The 15324-nt window shown below is 35.4% G+C and overlaps 6 protein-coding genes and 1 long non-coding RNA gene across 10 annotated transcripts; 4 read left to right on the top strand and 3 right to left on the bottom strand.

The window, feature by feature from the left end:
- The first annotated feature begins 120 nt into the window (after positions 1-120).
- Positions 121-1016, top strand: LOC139108951 (uncharacterized). Its single transcript, XR_011546752.1, has 3 exons — positions 121-476; positions 593-643; positions 737-1016. It is a non-coding gene; the product is annotated as an uncharacterized lncRNA (long non-coding RNA).
- LOC139108942 (probable G-protein coupled receptor B0563.6) lies at positions 666-4768 on the bottom strand. Of its 2 annotated transcripts, none has more exons than XM_070667642.1 (9): positions 4659-4768; positions 4104-4441; positions 3863-4023; positions 3064-3313; positions 2663-2919; positions 2120-2346; positions 1706-2007; positions 1361-1595; positions 666-1287 (listed from the first exon to the last, which is right to left on the bottom strand). In XM_070667642.1, the coding sequence occupies exons 4-9, from the start codon at positions 3084-3086 to the stop codon at positions 1078-1080; spliced, it is 1254 nt and encodes a 417-aa protein (XP_070523743.1). In that variant the 5' UTR covers positions 3087-3313; positions 3863-4023; positions 4104-4441; positions 4659-4768; the 3' UTR covers positions 666-1077. The 2 variants fall into 2 exon arrangements, with proteins under 2 accessions (XP_070523743.1, XP_070523742.1); XM_070667641.1 differs by having other exon boundaries at positions 4529-4727.
- An 80-nt stretch (positions 4769-4848) lies between these two features.
- On the top strand, positions 4849-7006 carry Brn (beta-1,3-galactosyltransferase brn). Of its 2 annotated transcripts, none has more exons than XM_070667639.1 (2): positions 4849-5008; positions 5237-7006. In XM_070667639.1, exon 2 carries the CDS (start codon positions 5297-5299, stop codon positions 6665-6667), a length of 1371 nt encoding a protein of 456 aa, XP_070523740.1. In that variant the 5' UTR covers positions 4849-5008; positions 5237-5296; the 3' UTR covers positions 6668-7006. The 2 variants fall into 2 exon arrangements, with proteins under 2 accessions (XP_070523740.1, XP_070523739.1); XM_070667638.1 differs by having other exon boundaries at positions 4849-5057.
- Positions 7007-7104: 98 nt separating this feature from the next.
- On the bottom strand, positions 7105-8191 carry LOC139108950 (microtubule nucleation factor SSNA1). Its single transcript, XM_070667651.1, has 3 exons — positions 7980-8191; positions 7609-7808; positions 7105-7526 (listed from the first exon to the last, which is right to left on the bottom strand). The coding sequence occupies exons 1-3, from the start codon at positions 8059-8061 to the stop codon at positions 7416-7418; spliced, it is 393 nt and encodes a 130-aa protein (XP_070523752.1). The 5' UTR covers positions 8062-8191; the 3' UTR covers positions 7105-7415.
- A 111-nt stretch (positions 8192-8302) lies between these two features.
- LOC139108944 (uncharacterized) lies at positions 8303-12079 on the top strand. 2 transcript variants are annotated; one of them, XM_070667645.1, is made up of 7 exons: positions 8303-8500; positions 8582-8837; positions 9042-9622; positions 10650-10867; positions 10948-11162; positions 11247-11522; positions 11592-12079. In XM_070667645.1, exons 4-7 carry the CDS (start codon positions 10733-10735, stop codon positions 11857-11859), a joined length of 894 nt encoding a protein of 297 aa, XP_070523746.1. In that variant the 5' UTR covers positions 8303-8500; positions 8582-8837; positions 9042-9622; positions 10650-10732; the 3' UTR covers positions 11860-12079. The 2 variants fall into 2 exon arrangements, with proteins under 2 accessions (XP_070523746.1, XP_070523745.1); XM_070667644.1 differs by having other exon boundaries at positions 8303-8837.
- A 189-nt stretch (positions 12080-12268) lies between these two features.
- Positions 12269-13217, bottom strand: LOC139108948 (transmembrane protein 223). Its single transcript, XM_070667649.1, has 3 exons — positions 12744-13217; positions 12528-12670; positions 12269-12430 (listed from the first exon to the last, which is right to left on the bottom strand). The coding sequence occupies exons 1-3, from the start codon at positions 13114-13116 to the stop codon at positions 12296-12298; spliced, it is 651 nt and encodes a 216-aa protein (XP_070523750.1). The 5' UTR covers positions 13117-13217; the 3' UTR covers positions 12269-12295.
- Positions 13218-13342: 125 nt separating this feature from the next.
- On the top strand, positions 13343-15186 carry Eef1beta (elongation factor 1-beta). Its single transcript, XM_070667646.1, has 3 exons — positions 13343-13747; positions 14289-14722; positions 14835-15186. The coding sequence occupies exons 1-3, from the start codon at positions 13668-13670 to the stop codon at positions 14987-14989; spliced, it is 669 nt and encodes a 222-aa protein (XP_070523747.1). The 5' UTR covers positions 13343-13667; the 3' UTR covers positions 14990-15186.
- Positions 15187-15324: the final 138 nt, after the last annotated feature.

Here is a 15324-nt window from a genome sequence, read left to right as displayed (position 1 = left end):
TCTCCAGCCCGTGAAGCCGGACGTTACTCGAACAGCACGAATACGCGCGGGCCGATCCCGTACGTCGCGATCGTCGCTCACGGATCCTCTCTCTGTCACGCGAAAATAAACAAAATGGCGACGAGTACGGCGGCTCGGCTACACGGTTGCGCTTGTCCACCGCGGCTCTCTGCTCATACATGCACGTTCACGTCAGTCGCACCCGCGCGCGCATTCTTCTTATTGGCTGCGGTCCAGTCAGCGGTGCAAATGCTTCGTAGCGTTTGTAGCGTCGCTACGGTCGGTTCATTTGGCGTTTTAGAACGCTTCCGATGAAATCAAAACGTCATCGATGACGTAAACGTTTTCGCTTCCGAGACGCTTCAGACGCCTCACTTCTCGATGTGAAGCGCTCTGCAGCGTTTCTGTCATGGTAGCATAAGTGGCGGGTGTTACGAAGAAACAGCACATCACAGCACATTGCCACGGCAAAACAGGTAAATATCCTTAAAATATTAATTTAATTTATAGATTATATTTTAATAAGCAAAAATTAATTAATGGTGTAATTGCTTTTCAGATATGATGTATGCAACAGAACTGCTGGAAAAAGCCAAAGCGGAAGCAAATAAAGAAAATGAAGCCAACGATGTAATTGTTAATGGTAATTAAAATTTCTACATATCTATTTTGTGTACAAAATTTTAATAAACGTCTATATCATTACGTAACATTTATACATATTATTTATTTTTAGATTAATTTAGGTGGATAAACGAAGCAGTCAAACTGCTTTTGACAACACACAAAGAAGAAGAGACATTAAAGTATCAATTTTTAAATGTACATTAATAAAATCGAAAATATCGGTATAGTGCAGAAGTCGATTATAGATAAACGTTGTATATAATACAGAATAATATCTATAAGTTTAACATTTAAAACGATTAATTGTTTCATGTCTTAACTAGAACCTGAATTAATTGTACATACAAAGTTTCATTACGGACGTATCGAAAATGTACAGCGATATGTAATTACATAGAATATAAATCATTGATTCCCTTTACAATCACAATTAATATTTTTTTTTTTTAGTTACATGATGACACGATGTTCCATCATAAAAGCAGTAGACTCTGACGGATGCGCGTCTTCCTCTATTTTAGTTTCCTTAGTCGGTGACTCTGGAGAATTTAATTTCGTATGTTCCGGCGTTAGACGAACAGTAGTGCCGTGCCGGCTATAATCCTCGATTTCGCCTATCGGTTGATCAATGTCCTGTCCCGTATTTTCATTACATTTTCCCTGTTCACAAAAATTTATTTATTTATAATAAGATTTTTTAACAGAGATCGTCGCAATCAATGTAAAAGCTTACTTGTAAAATTCGCATTAATTCTCTTCGAAATTCCGTACTGCAAATAAGGTATATAAGAATGTAAATGGCGTAATTACTGAGCTCCACGATTGCCGAGCACACTCGAAATGTCTGGTAATTAAGGTTTAATGAACGACGATCGGTATATAATATTGGCGTGAGACTCGGTGGAAGTGCCGTTATAAAAAAACATAGAATCATCGTTGTCGTTAATATCGCCAAATGCTGTTCCTCTCTGCAAATAACAATTTTTATAATCACCATTAAAAAAAAACCAAAAACGTATTTTTTTTTTTTCTTAAAAAGAAATTAAAAAATTAAATTAATTTATTAATAATGTTATACTTGTATCCTCGATTGCGAGATAATAGCGACGTATCAGGAGTATTATTGGTTCGACATTTATCCGTAACGGTGTGGAATTGTCGGCTTTGCACATTTAGCTGCAGAAATCTCTTAATGACCAGACTGTTCAATACAATAAATATGATGGACGGACAAATTCGCACTATAATCTCCATTATCCAAATATACGCTCTCCATATTGCATTTTGTGTAACAGCCACGTTTTCACGTAATGTAAACGAAGCGCCAGATCCATCTTGCTCCGCATAAACGATTCTCATAACCGATAATGGACCGCTAATCTATAAAAAAAATTAAATTGTCTCACTACGTGCATTTGCATAAATTTATAATTTTTTAATAAAAAACATAATTCGTCTTTCGATAAGAATGCTTTCTCTAAAAGCAATTTACCATAAAACCGGCAATGAAAGAAGACAGTATGAAGGAATTAACGTTCTTGCGAGCGCTACCGGTGCGAATACGTGATGGGAAGAATACAAAAATGTATCGATCTACAATTAAGCAGACCATAATGAAAACACTGGCGGCCGAAAAGGCGTTTAGAATAACGAGTTCAAGATGGGCATGGTAGAAAGCCGATGGGTAATTGTTGCTCATGCCATAGCCTAGTCTCAGTGCTGAAAAATGCATATTTATAATTATAAACGTAATCATATTGTAATATTTCGTTATTTGATCATTGCTACACTGAAAAAAAAAGACCGCTGTTACGTTGCTAAGTAAATAAGTTAGCAAACAGGAATTACGCGCAATAAAATGTACCAGTATTAATTATATTATTATAAATATTATAATCGAATATAATTTTTACTCAAGCGACAGCCAAGCGTCAACGAGCCGAGATGTAATCGTCAGTTTTTTTTTTTTTTATTTTTTTTTTTTTAACTAAGTTTTTTTTTTCAGTGTACATTGTTGGAATTGGATTGTACAAACTGATCGTTATCCAAGACAGGATAACACCAATATGCGCCAGCGCGAGTCCACTCAGGTACAAGTATGCGATACCGCGGAACACTGGACCGGATAGGACAATGAGGATTGCCGCATTGCCGAAAACACCGATGGTTAATATGATCGGGACTACGACACCGTAGGAGGTCCATATCAAAGACGACTGGTTCCGAGCGACGTCGTCCTCAATAAGCGTGCGTGCGACAGTGAAATTATCACCCTCGCAGCACAAATGAGTGCTGCAAAAAAAAAACACCTTTTATTGTCGATAAAGCACGATTGTTAAAATCAATTTATTTCTCAACGTTTAATTATAAAAAAAAAAAAAAACGAAACAAAAGCGTATTGCCGGTGAAGAATTTATAGAGCTAAATTATACGAACCCATCGATTACTCCGGTCAGCATTGTACGTTTAATTGTTAATTATAAAGACTAGAATTGCCAAGAATTTTGTACTACCGGCGAAGTGAGAGATATATTATTTATTGTTCGGCGATATGCATTTTTTTTACGTGCACATCGTCGTTCGTTTCTTCTCCTCTTGATCTACTCAGCTGCGAATGTATCTTCACTAAAGACATAGCAAACTCTAACAGGTTTACCTGTGGCATATCACCTCATGGGTTTTGCACCTAAACAAAATATATATATATATATATTACACTGCGCAAGTCCCGAGAAGATAACGTCAAGGCATATGGGTTTTATTTAAGCACATGCTAGATGGTGGACTTAAATCTCTTTTTATTAAGGTCAAACTGCTTGAACAAACAACAGGGATCTATTATTAATTGTTGTTTACGCATAAATACTTCATCATAGAGATAACATGGATTATGCAACAAAGAAATATTAAAATCCGGTTAATTACAATTTTTTCTTACAATTTTTTCATTATCAGTTCTCCCTCTGTTAGAAAATATTATAAATTTACAACAGGGTCCATTACACTTGATAACAGTGTCATAAACAAACAATTAAATAATCCATGTTAATTATAAAATAAAAAAAAAACCCCAATTAAACAATAAATTTTTTTTTTTTATTTTCGAAAGAAGTAATGCGATGAAATATAAAATTTAATAAATATATAAAGCATTTTCTTTCGAAGTAAAAAAAAAAAAAATATAAAAAAGCATGCAACACTAATGATTAATTTCGAACAATACTGATTTTCTCACCCGAGATCGTACATCGACTGCAAATCTTGTAATTAACCATCGGAGCCGTGGTGGGAAGACGTCGAGCGAACGGGCATCCACATATGTAGCCAAGGCGCGATCGATGACGTCGCCTACGTCGAAGGAGGATATCCCTGCGGCCGCGACATCGCCGGTTGATTCTTTCAAGTGGAAAACATTGTTAGAGACATTTTTCTCGCTCGATCGCGTTTCCCCGCTCGGTCAATCGATAAAGACTCACGATTATAAGCGCGTCTAAGGCACCAAGGAACGACGTCGCGATAAGGAGATTCCATTCTCCCGTTTTTCGTACGCAGATGATACCTCGCCACTCGCTCGGCATCCACGCCGCGAAAATGGAACTTCCTAATTTTAACATTGCCCGTACGTCAACGTACATGTATCGCCGACGCAATTATTTCAAAATCCTTTCCTCCGCAAGTTGTACGAATTGCCAATCGGTAGCCGATCAACCCGAAATAAAACACAAACTGTGCATCCTTCCGAGTCACTGAGTTTATCCATAGGTAAGATAGACGAGCAAGCATCGAACGCGATAGAATCAGCGTCGTCAGTACTCTGGAAAAAAAAAAAAGGGATAACGAAATATCATAGATTTAATAAATCTAATTAAACGTCGAAAACTTAAGTAATTAATTTTTGTACGTTTAGTGCGTTGCATCGATGCCTCTAAACCCGTTCTCCTGCTGCAGAAAACGAATAATTTATATTTCGCGAAACGCAGTACACGTTTTACATTATACTTTAAATGCAACGTGAAAAATATTTAACTCACGGCATAAAAGTATTATCTCCCGACACTTTTTTTTCGTATCAATACGAAGATAAAAAAAAACTGTCAAATCCATTGTAGCATGTAGTATGTATACATATACAATCAGTGCGATGATACGTAAATCCGACAATCGGACTTTTAGTTGAACGAGTTTCCTAAGAGAGGCGCCACGATTTATTTTTGACGTAAGCGCGAACCTCTACTATGTCGACTGTCTATGATTCTCGAAGTGCACGTGATGCTCTTGTAAGGGATCGGTTAGATGGCGTTAAAAGATAAACAAAAAAAAGAAAAAAAAAGAATTACTGCAGCTCCTACTATTTATAATTTAAAAACATGAAGAGAAATCTGTATGTTCTTTTTTGTATTATTTAATTAAGAAATGATTATCGGCAATTTGTAAGTTACCTCTATATTAATTTAAGCTTTGCGCATATGCTTTTGTGCTTACTCAGTTAAATAACCTGATTAATTATAAATTATAATTGCGGGTTATTATAAAATATAATTTTAATTTATTATTAAACCACGCAAATTAATTTCTGCGAATGAGAAGTTAAATGACAATTCTGTTTCAGAGATGGGATTTCGCGGAGGAAAATTTGCACGGATTATTATGCAAAAAACTGGCTGACAAAATGTGCTGCTACTTCTTCGAATACTATTTATTCCGCCTTTATTTTCAAAGATGCCGTCGTACTATATCAAAAATTAAATTGGGATATATGCTCATTTTCTTCAGTATGATAGGGTTGTTAGAATTTTTTGGAGCATTTGTACACATATTTGAAATTACATACGACGAAAACTTCGTATATCCTTACGAGGGCAATGTACATGAATTCGTGAATGCTCTACGACGTAATGAAAAGCCCGAGGTTAAACCTATAAACGAGTATGCGTACGATTTTATCTTAAAACAGCCACAAAAATGTAAGGGAGATGCAGATAATACACTTCGCCTTGTGTATATAGTAAAGTCTGCTGTAGAAAATTTCGATAGAAGAACTGCCATACGTAATTCATGGGGAATAGAAAAAAGATTCTTTGATGTGCCGGCAAGAACTGTTTTTGTGGTCGGTACACATCCAGATGACAAAGTGGAGGCTAAACTAAAACAAGAAGCAGGGATTCATAAAGATATTGTACAAGCAGATTTCATAGACTCGTATTATAATAATACTATTAAAACAATGATGAGTTTTAAATGGCTAGTAAAATACTGCACCAATTCAAAGTTTTATATGTTCGTTGACGACGACATGTACGTGTCGGCAAAAAATGTAGTAACGTTTATAAGAAACCCGGCAAATTATCCATTTCTCTTAATGGAATCCAGAAAAGTGTATGGTGCACAGAAAAGAGAAATCAAACAGTCGGATTTAATGGGTTATAACGAAGTTAATTTTAATAAAAATATAATATATGATCGAAAAACCAAAACACCCACTCCACCGGGTTTTATCGTTCGTGAATCTACAGGTAATAATAGCCAAAAAAATGTCTATAAAAAATCAGACGGGAAAAGCAATGAAAGCCTCACAATAAAAAATGAATATTCGTTAAACACATCTATGCCGATTAGAGTAAAACGACAGCTTTTTGACTTGGAGTTACCCGATGACATCAGATTGTTCGCGGGATTTGTATTTATGCGATCTTCACCACATCGGCATAAATTCTCTAAATGGTACGTCACATTGAAGGAATATCCATATCATTTATGGCCACCATACGTAACAGCTGGTGCATATATCTTGTCTAAGGAAGCTCTTTTAGATTTATACTACACAAGTTTCTACACTAAACATTTTAGGTTTGACGATATTTTCTTAGGTTTAGTAGCTAAAAAAGCCGACATAGTACCATTTCATTGTGAAGAGTTTCATTTTTATAAGAAAGCTTATACTAAATATAGTTACAAGTATGTAATAACATCTCACGGATATGACGATCCAGGCGAACTTTTACAAATATGGAACGAGCAAAAAGCTCTTGGAAATGCTTAAGATTAATATTTATAAAAATAATACAAAAGATTCATATTATCACAAGATATCACAAGATATCGTAAGATATTATACGAATTAAAATTTTTATCTAAGAATAGAAAATAAAATTCGACAGTGCATCTTGATATCTTTAAAAAAATTATAATTAATATACACATGCATACATACATATAAAGAAAAAATATAATTATGAATAATAATTACACAAAAACATTAAATAGTGTAAAAAATATTCTGTAACTTTTTTTAGAATAGATTTAATTTCTTATTAGTTTTAATATATAAATTATTATCATACATATAGTGTTTAAATAAAGTGAATTTTTCAGTATTGCATATATTTAAGCAGAGTATCTCAGTAAAAATATTTACGTAAAATATTCCTAGTTACTTATATTTGATTAATTATGTACAGAATATAAATTTGCTCAAATTTATATATAAATTATCGGGTGATTATATATTTTATTTAATCACTTACTTAGACTGATTACTTTTTTTTATAAAGTTAATATATATGCACATGTACATCTAATAAAGCTTACAAAAATAATATAACAATAAATAATAATTAATAAAAATAAGAAAGCTTAGAAGATAAAAAATTGTTTTAAAAGTTTATATGTAACTTTGTATTTGTGTAATTAATAAATATATTTCTGTGATAATGTGTCTATAATTTAATAAATACATTTTTTTAATATCTGGTCCCTCACACATTTTTCATTGATTTATAATTTAAAGCTTATAAAAAAGGATATGACTGCTTATCAACATTGGCTTTGATTAAAGTTTGATCCAGACTTACAGCTTCTTTTTTTATCATATTAAGCAATAACTGGGAACTCTCTAGAATCTGCAATGAAACAAATATAATGCTAAGTATTTAATTTGTACTGTAATGTCTAAAGTAAATTATTCAGAAGTAAAATTTTTACTTTTACATATGCAGCCTCAGTGTCTGCAATTGTTCTGTCATAATCGTTTCTGACTGTGATTTTTTTTGCCAAACTGTCGTTTAATTGCGTAAGCTTACACGACATTTTCTCGATTTCTTGTTGCAAATTATTCTTCTCTTCTTCCTGTGATTCTATCTGAGCTTGGAGGTCCGATCGTCTCACCTTCATCTCTTCTAAACCTAAACAAGAATAAATTTTTTTTTTCAGCCACGTTATTTAACGCAATTATTGATCAAAACGACCAAAGCAAGTTCGAGTAAATTCTTTTCGATGGTTTACTCAGACCATCGTTCTGCAAACTTGTAAGCAGCGGCAAGTAATAAATTTATAGGTTAAATAAGACTAATTACATTTGACGAGCTCCTGATTATACGTTTGTAAAGTAGCTCCGTGTTGTGCCATCGCAAACCCTCCATTCACAGGAAACTTCATATAAAATGCTAGTCTAGACGAAAGTGATGACGACGAAACTGTCAAAATAAGAAGATGATGTTTATCAAGAACGCAGCGTCACGTCAGACAGAACGCATAGTGAACGAAAAGCTACTTCGGTTTTGGCGCGCGATCCTTCGCGAATGCCATGAGCGACATCTCGCACATGCGCATTGAAAACCGCAAAAGTTCGAAGTTTTTTTTGTCGAGATTTTCATTCGTTTTTTTTGTTGTCCTATGGTTCATGCGGGTGTTTGGAAGAGACAGGTTAAAGTAACAGAAAGCAGGATATTCTACAACAAGATCGCTATTTTTCTTAATTTATAAAGCAGCTGTCACGTAGTGCAGCGAGGAGAACCGAATTCTAAAAAATCGGAATGTAACTGACGGGACAATCAAAATTTGTTTGACTCCTGGCCTCTCGAAAATTATCTTTAAGGTATAAATATATGTTCCGTGATTGAAAATCGATTGAAAATTAGTATGACTTTCCTAACAGAGCCACAATTTTACTTTGCAGGCTCTTGATCTTCAAGATTTGTACTCGGTCTGCAGGTTAACTGGACTACTTTCAAAACCAGTTTCTTTTTCCAAGCTGGATCTATATTACATAACTGCATTTGCAAAACTACTTTCGGAATCCAAGAAATTTACTCTTTCATAAGATATCTTGAGAATCGTCTCAAAATTATGCTTCCTATGAAACCAAAAATAGCAATAATACATGTAGATGTGCTGTTCTGAACTTCAACCTTTTTTTTTTTTATGTTAAAAAGGTAACTCAATGAAAGAGCTTAATAACGATATTATTTAAACAATCTACATTTTTTTAAAAATTTACTAACAATGACATATCTCAATTTCAGAACTATATATTAGGATTCATATATATTATTTTTATTTATTCAATTAAATACAATCTTTATATCATTTTGCTGCATGTTTTGCATTTGAAAGTAATGTCTGCAATAAAATTGTAGGATGAGATTCTGGTGGACGCCTCGCAAGATGAGCGACCTGATTTTGCATCCGTTCAACGTCGCGCGGAGGAGAAATAACGCGTCGGACGCGCGACCGCGGGCGGTGAGGATTAGTTAGCGCGCACACCTGAGCTCGCCTTTTAAAGGAGTCGAACGAAAGTGTGGTGGAAAAGCACGCCGCGATAAACGCACACCTTTCGCTCGCAGTCCGCCCCGCCGATCAGCGACTCTGACCGCTGAGACTTCGAGACGAGAGAGGACAAGCGACGAGAGAGCAGCGGGACATCGAGTTCGCGTCTCGAGTTCAGCAGATCCGCGCGAACGTTTGCGAGTCGCGAGTGCTCTCGTCAAGCAAGTGCGGGATCTTGAAGAGGAAGGCGAAGGGAACAGAAGACGAAATAAGAGGAGTGGAGAAGAGAAACACGACATGGACCGAAGGCGATGAATATTCGCATGTGATCGATATGTCGTGGCGATCCAGGCACGCCACTTTCGGCCAGCGCGTCATTACGAGAAGAAGACCCGCCCGAGGATAAGGATTAGCACGGGGGACCGTGATCTCCCCGGCAGAAAACGGCAAGGTACGCCAGCTCGACCAATCTCCGATCTTTCTGTGGGCCTAGCACACCTGGGCTGCCCTTTGAGCAGCTTCCTGAGCGATCTCTGTCCGCTACAATCAATGTGAGCGCGTGCACATCCCACGCGACGCTCTTAGTGGCGACGTGCACGCCTCGCTCAGGCATCTCTTCATTGACGTTTCTTTCTCTCGCTCTCCATTCTTTGTTTTCCCTTCTTTTATTTTTTTTTTTTTCTGAGGATTTATGTCGTGGGAGGATCGTACATGCTACACGTACAGGTTGCATCGAATCTATAGCGTCTGCGCGCGTCGTAATCCGTAGCTTCGTCTTCTACGTGCACGGATCCATTCATTTAAAAATCACGATTAACGTAAAAAAAAAAAATAAAAGTTAAACGGGAGTTTAATAACCGGTTCGCCGACGAAAGTGAATGTATTTTAGGTGACTGATGGTATTAATCATAAGTAAAATCCGTCGTACATTTGTTTTGTAGAAAGTAGATGAATTCGAGTAAATTGTAATTAACGAATTGTTACTTAAATGCTTGAGAATAATTTCGAGCTGCTTAGAATTCATTCGATAGATATAATAATTTGAATATTTAATTAAAAAAAAAAAAAAAAGAATTTCTCGTAGTTAAATTTAATTAAATGTTTATCTCGTGTGCGAAATAATCAATGAAAAGATCACAGAGATCGGAGAGAGATAGAAAGTACACGTGCATTTCTGATCGAAGATGTTGCACATGTCCTTGCCAGGTGACATCATCGTACTAAATAAGGATTTGCCCAGTGCGATAAACGCGCCGTGGGCACTGCCTACGGATCGTCAGACAATTCTATAATGATGTATCATTTTGCAATCATTATGCACAGGTAGTATTTAAAAGGAACGCCACACCTAACGATAAATTTGCATTCGATCGCAGAACTTCACAATTGAATAGAATAAGCCTTAAATCGGTTGTTGAATAAATTATTAGATACGAAAATATGCGATTAAAAAGAATTTATCTTTACTTCTGTTTTAGATGAGCTAAACGACTATTATTGAATAGTTACGTACTTGTTTTTGATATTCCCTGTACGCGAGTCGACTGGTATAAACTTCAAAATGCATACTTCGAAATATACTGGATATCACATTAATGGAAATCGTGATTACATTACGGATGGCGAAGAAAGCCATAGAGCTCCTTCGGACCGCACTGTGTCTGAATACATTGTTGCTAACGAACATACTACTATGGTAATGAACTTAATTAAATAATTATATCCTACCTATATATTTTTTTTATTTTTTTTTTTTTCTAATAATTTTTTTTTTAGGTAAAACCTCCAAGGAAAAACCACGCGGATAGATATGATCGAGAAGAAAGCAGGAGAACTAGAAGCACGCATAATGCTCGCGATTCGGTATTATCCGGATCTTCGAAGCATAGTTTGCATCCACTTCGCAAAAGTGCCTCGCATGGCAGCATTTGTGACAATGGCTCCGATATTTATGTCACCAGTGCTGCATACAGGGCTACTTCCGATATAAGGTAGCTCAACTTTAAAAACCGTTGCATTTAATTATTCGATAAATGTAATAGTAGTATAAATTGTATGTTTTGTATTGCAAACAGTCGAATATCACGTCACAGTCTCGCACCAAGCTCCAGATTGGATCACAGAGCGCCTAGTCATTATAGCTACGGTTCTGGCAGATCAGGCACTTCGACAGTGAAAACTCGTACATCACGGAAAGGCGGTATAATTGTGGAAACTATGTCGACACCTAATCCATTCTGCCCGAACACAAAAGGCGTCTGTTGCCTTATGTTACTTCTAAATCTTGGATTAATTCTAGTTACTCTAGGCTTCGTTATCGTCATACAGTTTTTCCAACCATTAGTCGTTTGGTAAGAACATTTATATGTATCATTATAGTATTGCATAAATTTTGTGTAATATAAATATTACTTTTATAGGATTTTGGGAATAGTATTTCTCGTGTTCGGATTTTTAACGCTAATTGGTAGCCTTGTGTACTGCGTACACGTGTTTAAAAACGCTAAGCACCCACACGATATTAATCCGGAAGACTTATATTGGACCCATTATTGGCAAGGTCGCGTTGGTTCTACAGCGCCTGAAGTTTATTATAAAGCGGAAGATAAATATCAGGACGATGGCTACAGCGATCGGTACAGCAAATATTCGGGAAAGTATTATGATAAGCAAAGTCAGAGATATTGAATGAAATATAATAAATAATATTGACCATTAGTTACAGTACTAATTTTGCCAGCTCTTACGAAAAAGATTTAAAAACCAATGACGATTAAATTAATCTCAGTGCAATAAAATATAGTACTTATGTGTATTTGCGCGTAGACACTGTACTAACATTCTTTTTAAGAAAATATAAATTGTGAAGTACTTATTTGTAATACCAATATAAATAATTTACAAAGAATCTTTTCCCGAAAAAAAAAAAACATAATTTTTCTCAGCGTTAACTTAATTTGTTGTTTAGCATATTGTTGCATTAACATCACCTCTGATAATTTTAAGTATACGTTAATATTTTATAAATAAAGCATAGATATGTAATTACGTTTTTATAAAGATTTATAATGTATTATGTATATAATGAGAAAAAATATTCATAATACTACTTTTTATTAAGTAATTATTCTGTTACACAATCAAAAAGTTTTGGATTGACATATGTGCCTCCATTATCCAACAAGTAATAAAAATATTTATTCTTTATTTTAAGTGAGACAAATCCTGATTTGGATCTTCTGTCTACCGTACTCTTTACCTTAAAATAAAAAAAAAAACAAAAAAAAAGTATAAAGATGTCATAAAATATTTTTGTTTTAATATTAATTTTATATTAGTAATTAAATATAATTTACCATTTCCACTGGAATAACTGAACTAGACTTCTTCTTCAGTACATGATAAGTAACAATTGAAACTGTTTTACCTCCTTTATTTAAAATTATATATTTGACACTACGAGAGCACAATGCATAGATGAAAAAAAACATGAAAGGACCTGTAAAATAAATTCCTTAATGCCAAAAGAGAATTACCAGTTAATTTATATTAAATACATTTTAAATTCTTACCTGCAATAAGTGCAAAAGTAAAAACGCCAGTTTGAAACATATTGCTGATAAAATATTCCTTCAATGTTATATCAGTTGTGAATATACTCCAGAGAGATGGATTATATGTGCTATAAGCCAATGTCAACCAACCTAATAATTGTCCAACGGCAAAAATTTTTACATTTCGATAATACTTATCCTTATTTAATTTATATAAAATTACGTTGTTTTGTACATTCATATTTACATCCACCTGTGTAATTTTTCGATGTTGTGTCAATACATTTTTTAGCAATTTATTAGATTTAAAAGAACTTATCTCGAAGGCAGATCGTAAATGGGTCAATACAAATTTGTGAGTACTAGGGTGCTTGAAAATTAAATTCAACATTTTAAAATAGATTTTATATTCCGCGTTATCACATTTGTACTTCTTAAAACAGGTTAGAAGACCCACATAAAGTTTATAATTAACGTTCCAACAAAATCCGCCAGAAGTCGCGATCGCCGACGCGAAGCGAGAGACGTGATCGTGATTGGTCTGAACCTCACGGCGAGTATGTGAAATTGTGAAAGTGCATATACATTCTTTGTCGTTTCTGTGAGATTCATCTCGGTCAAGCTCCGTGTTAATTTAATTAAAGGTATATTCGCGACGTGTTGGTTTCGCATGAAACGAAGCCCTGTTACAGATTCATCGTGCAAGTTGAGTGCTGGCTAGCGCGTATTCCCTTTCAAGGGAGAGACGCGCCGGAACAAACGTCACGGTCGCAGCCTGCAAATCGAGCTACGCAAACCGGCCGACGGATCCGGCCGTGGTGGCTCCTCGTCGCACGCAGCTCTCTCTTCCGGTGGCCAGACGAAGGGATCCCCGCTACCGACTCATCGAACTTGCGGTTACCTATCAGTCACCTATTTACTCTCCCGTAACAAGTTTTCGCCATGGCCGTCGGTGATCTGAAGTCCGATAAGGGTGTCGAGGATCTTAATAGCTTTCTCGCCGACCACAGTTACATCGAGGGGTGAGCCTACTTCTACCGTGTTCTCGACACGACTTGCAACATCCCCGGTACACGTGCTCTGCTTGTCGGCATCTTGGTTCTGTTTCGAATTTTCACGTCGCGATCTATTTCCTGCGCGCGTTTTTCCCTCGCCAGGAAAAGCCCTTTATCCCGTAACGTCCACCCGTGTGCTTTTCCATTCGCCCGACTCTTAATTCGACCGAGGTAAAATATGTTTCCAGCATCACGTATGGACATGTGTCACACGACACATATGCACGTCGGACGGTCCACCACGTATAATTTGGATTTATTTTTACACCTTTTTTTTCTTTTTTTTTTTTTAATGAATTTTTCGTAGGATTGTACAAGTTTTCTTTTTTATGATTTCTTATATAATTATTCTGAACGTGTCTACTATTTACAGCCTACAAAAAAAAAAAAAAAAAAGAATTGCTCGTATGTAATAGATATAAATTCTTTTTAATAATATATAATATTATAGTTGAATAAGCTATGATTTTAATATAAAATATCATATAAGTGAATTTATTTTCGACAGATGGCAACCAACTCAGGCGGATGTCGCGGTACTCGAGGCACTGGGAAAAGCACCGACGTCGTCGAACCCTCATGTACTTCGTTGGTACCATCACATACAATCGTACGATTTTAAATCACTTCCCGGAGAAAAGAAAATACCTGCCATCTTTAATCTGCCATCTGTTGGTGCTCCAGCTTCGTCTACAGGAAAGGCAAACGACGACGACGACGATATAGATTTATTTGGTTCTGACGAGGAAGAGGATGCCGAAGCAGCAAAAATTAGAGAAGAAAGGTTAAAAGCATACGCAGAGAAAAAATCAAAAAAACCTGCAGTTATCGCGAAATCGAGTATCGTTTTGGACGTGAAGAGCTGGGGAGATGAAACCGATATGAAAGAAATGGAAAACGCAGTGAGATCCATTCAGATGGACGGTCTCGTTTGGGGCGGATGTAAGTCGCATACGTTATTTCCCTTTCTCGAAATAAATATATGTAATATATTCTTTAAATACGCATATAAATTATTATAAATAAATTATACAATTAAACTATATATTTTCAGCAAAACTTGTCCCAGTGGGCTATGGCATAAACAAGTTACAAATTATGTGCGTGATAGAAGACGAGAAAGTATCTGTGGACTTACTGATTGAACAGATTCAAGAGTTCGAAGATTTAGTTCAATCCGTAGATATTGCTTCGTTCAATAAAATCTAAGAAATAAAACAGCTCATTACTTTTAATATTGAATTAATAAATATTGATTGTTTGTATATACACAACGTTTTACTCTTTTAATACTTCTAAAGGATTCCTTGCACGGTTTTTAAGATTAATACGATTCTATTAAAGCTTTATTACTCTGCAAGGTGGATTTATGATTATTTTAATAAACAACAATAAATTAGCAGCTATTATGTTGAAAATTCTTTATTAAAATTATATACGATTTATTCCATTAGGAACAGAACGATACAAGACTTAGTATCAGAGAATAGGACGTTATCCACGAATTTTTGCCCGCTTTCAATCCCCACGTTCGGAATTTCGTT

The sequence above is a fragment of the Cardiocondyla obscurior genome, linkage group LG16 (genome assembly GCF_019399895.1).
Source record: "Cardiocondyla obscurior isolate alpha-2009 linkage group LG16, Cobs3.1, whole genome shotgun sequence".
Taxonomy (NCBI): Eukaryota; Metazoa; Arthropoda; class Insecta; order Hymenoptera; family Formicidae; genus Cardiocondyla; species Cardiocondyla obscurior.
This window is presented reverse-complemented; position numbering and strand designations above follow the sequence as displayed.

Bases quoted from the DNA above. Each gene is read 5' to 3' on its own strand.
- LOC139108950 (XM_070667651.1), bottom strand. From the start codon at position 8,061: ATGAAGTTTCCTGTGAATGGAGGGTTTGCGATGGCACAACACGGAGCT. The intron at 7,809-7,979 runs GTAATTAGTCTT...ATTCTTGTTTAG, and splicing joins TAATCAGGAGCTCGTCAAAT to GTTTAGAAGAGATGAAGGTG. The intron at 7,527-7,608 runs GTAAAAATTTTA...GTTTCATTGCAG, and splicing joins CTGAGGCTGCATATGTAAAA to ATTCTAGAGAGTTCCCAGTT.
- Eef1beta (XM_070667646.1), top strand. From the start codon at position 13,668: ATGGCCGTCGGTGATCTGAAGTCCGATAAGGGTGTCGAGGATCTTAAT. The intron at 13,748-14,288 runs GTGAGCCTACTT...TATTTTCGACAG, and splicing joins GACCACAGTTACATCGAGGG to ATGGCAACCAACTCAGGCGG. The intron at 14,723-14,834 runs GTAAGTCGCATA...ATATATTTTCAG, and splicing joins CGGTCTCGTTTGGGGCGGAT to CAAAACTTGTCCCAGTGGGC.
- LOC139108944 (XM_070667645.1), top strand. From the start codon at position 10,733: ATGCATACTTCGAAATATACTGGATATCACATTAATGGAAATCGTGAT. The intron at 10,868-10,947 runs GTAATGAACTTA...TTTTTTTTTTAG, and splicing joins CTAACGAACATACTACTATG to GTAAAACCTCCAAGGAAAAA. The intron at 11,523-11,591 runs GTAAGAACATTT...TTACTTTTATAG, and splicing joins TTCCAACCATTAGTCGTTTG to GATTTTGGGAATAGTATTTC.
- Brn (XM_070667639.1), top strand. From the start codon at position 5,297: ATGTGCTGCTACTTCTTCGAATACTATTTATTCCGCCTTTATTTTCAA.
- LOC139108948 (XM_070667649.1), bottom strand. From the start codon at position 13,116: ATGTTGAATTTAATTTTCAAGCACCCTAGTACTCACAAATTTGTATTG. The intron at 12,671-12,743 runs GTAAGAATTTAA...TTTATTTTACAG, and splicing joins TACTTTTGCACTTATTGCAG to GTCCTTTCATGTTTTTTTTC. The intron at 12,431-12,527 runs GTAAATTATATT...TTTTATTTTAAG, and splicing joins CAGTTATTCCAGTGGAAATG to GTAAAGAGTACGGTAGACAG.
- LOC139108942 (XM_070667642.1), bottom strand. From the start codon at position 3,086: ATGCTGACCGGAGTAATCGATGG. The intron at 2,347-2,662 runs GTTTGTACAATC...TGCATTTTTCAG, and splicing joins CCTGTCTTGGATAACGATCA to CACTGAGACTAGGCTATGGC. The intron at 2,008-2,119 runs GTAAATTGCTTT...TTTTTTTTATAG, and splicing joins CTTTCATTGCCGGTTTTATG to ATTAGCGGTCCATTATCGGT.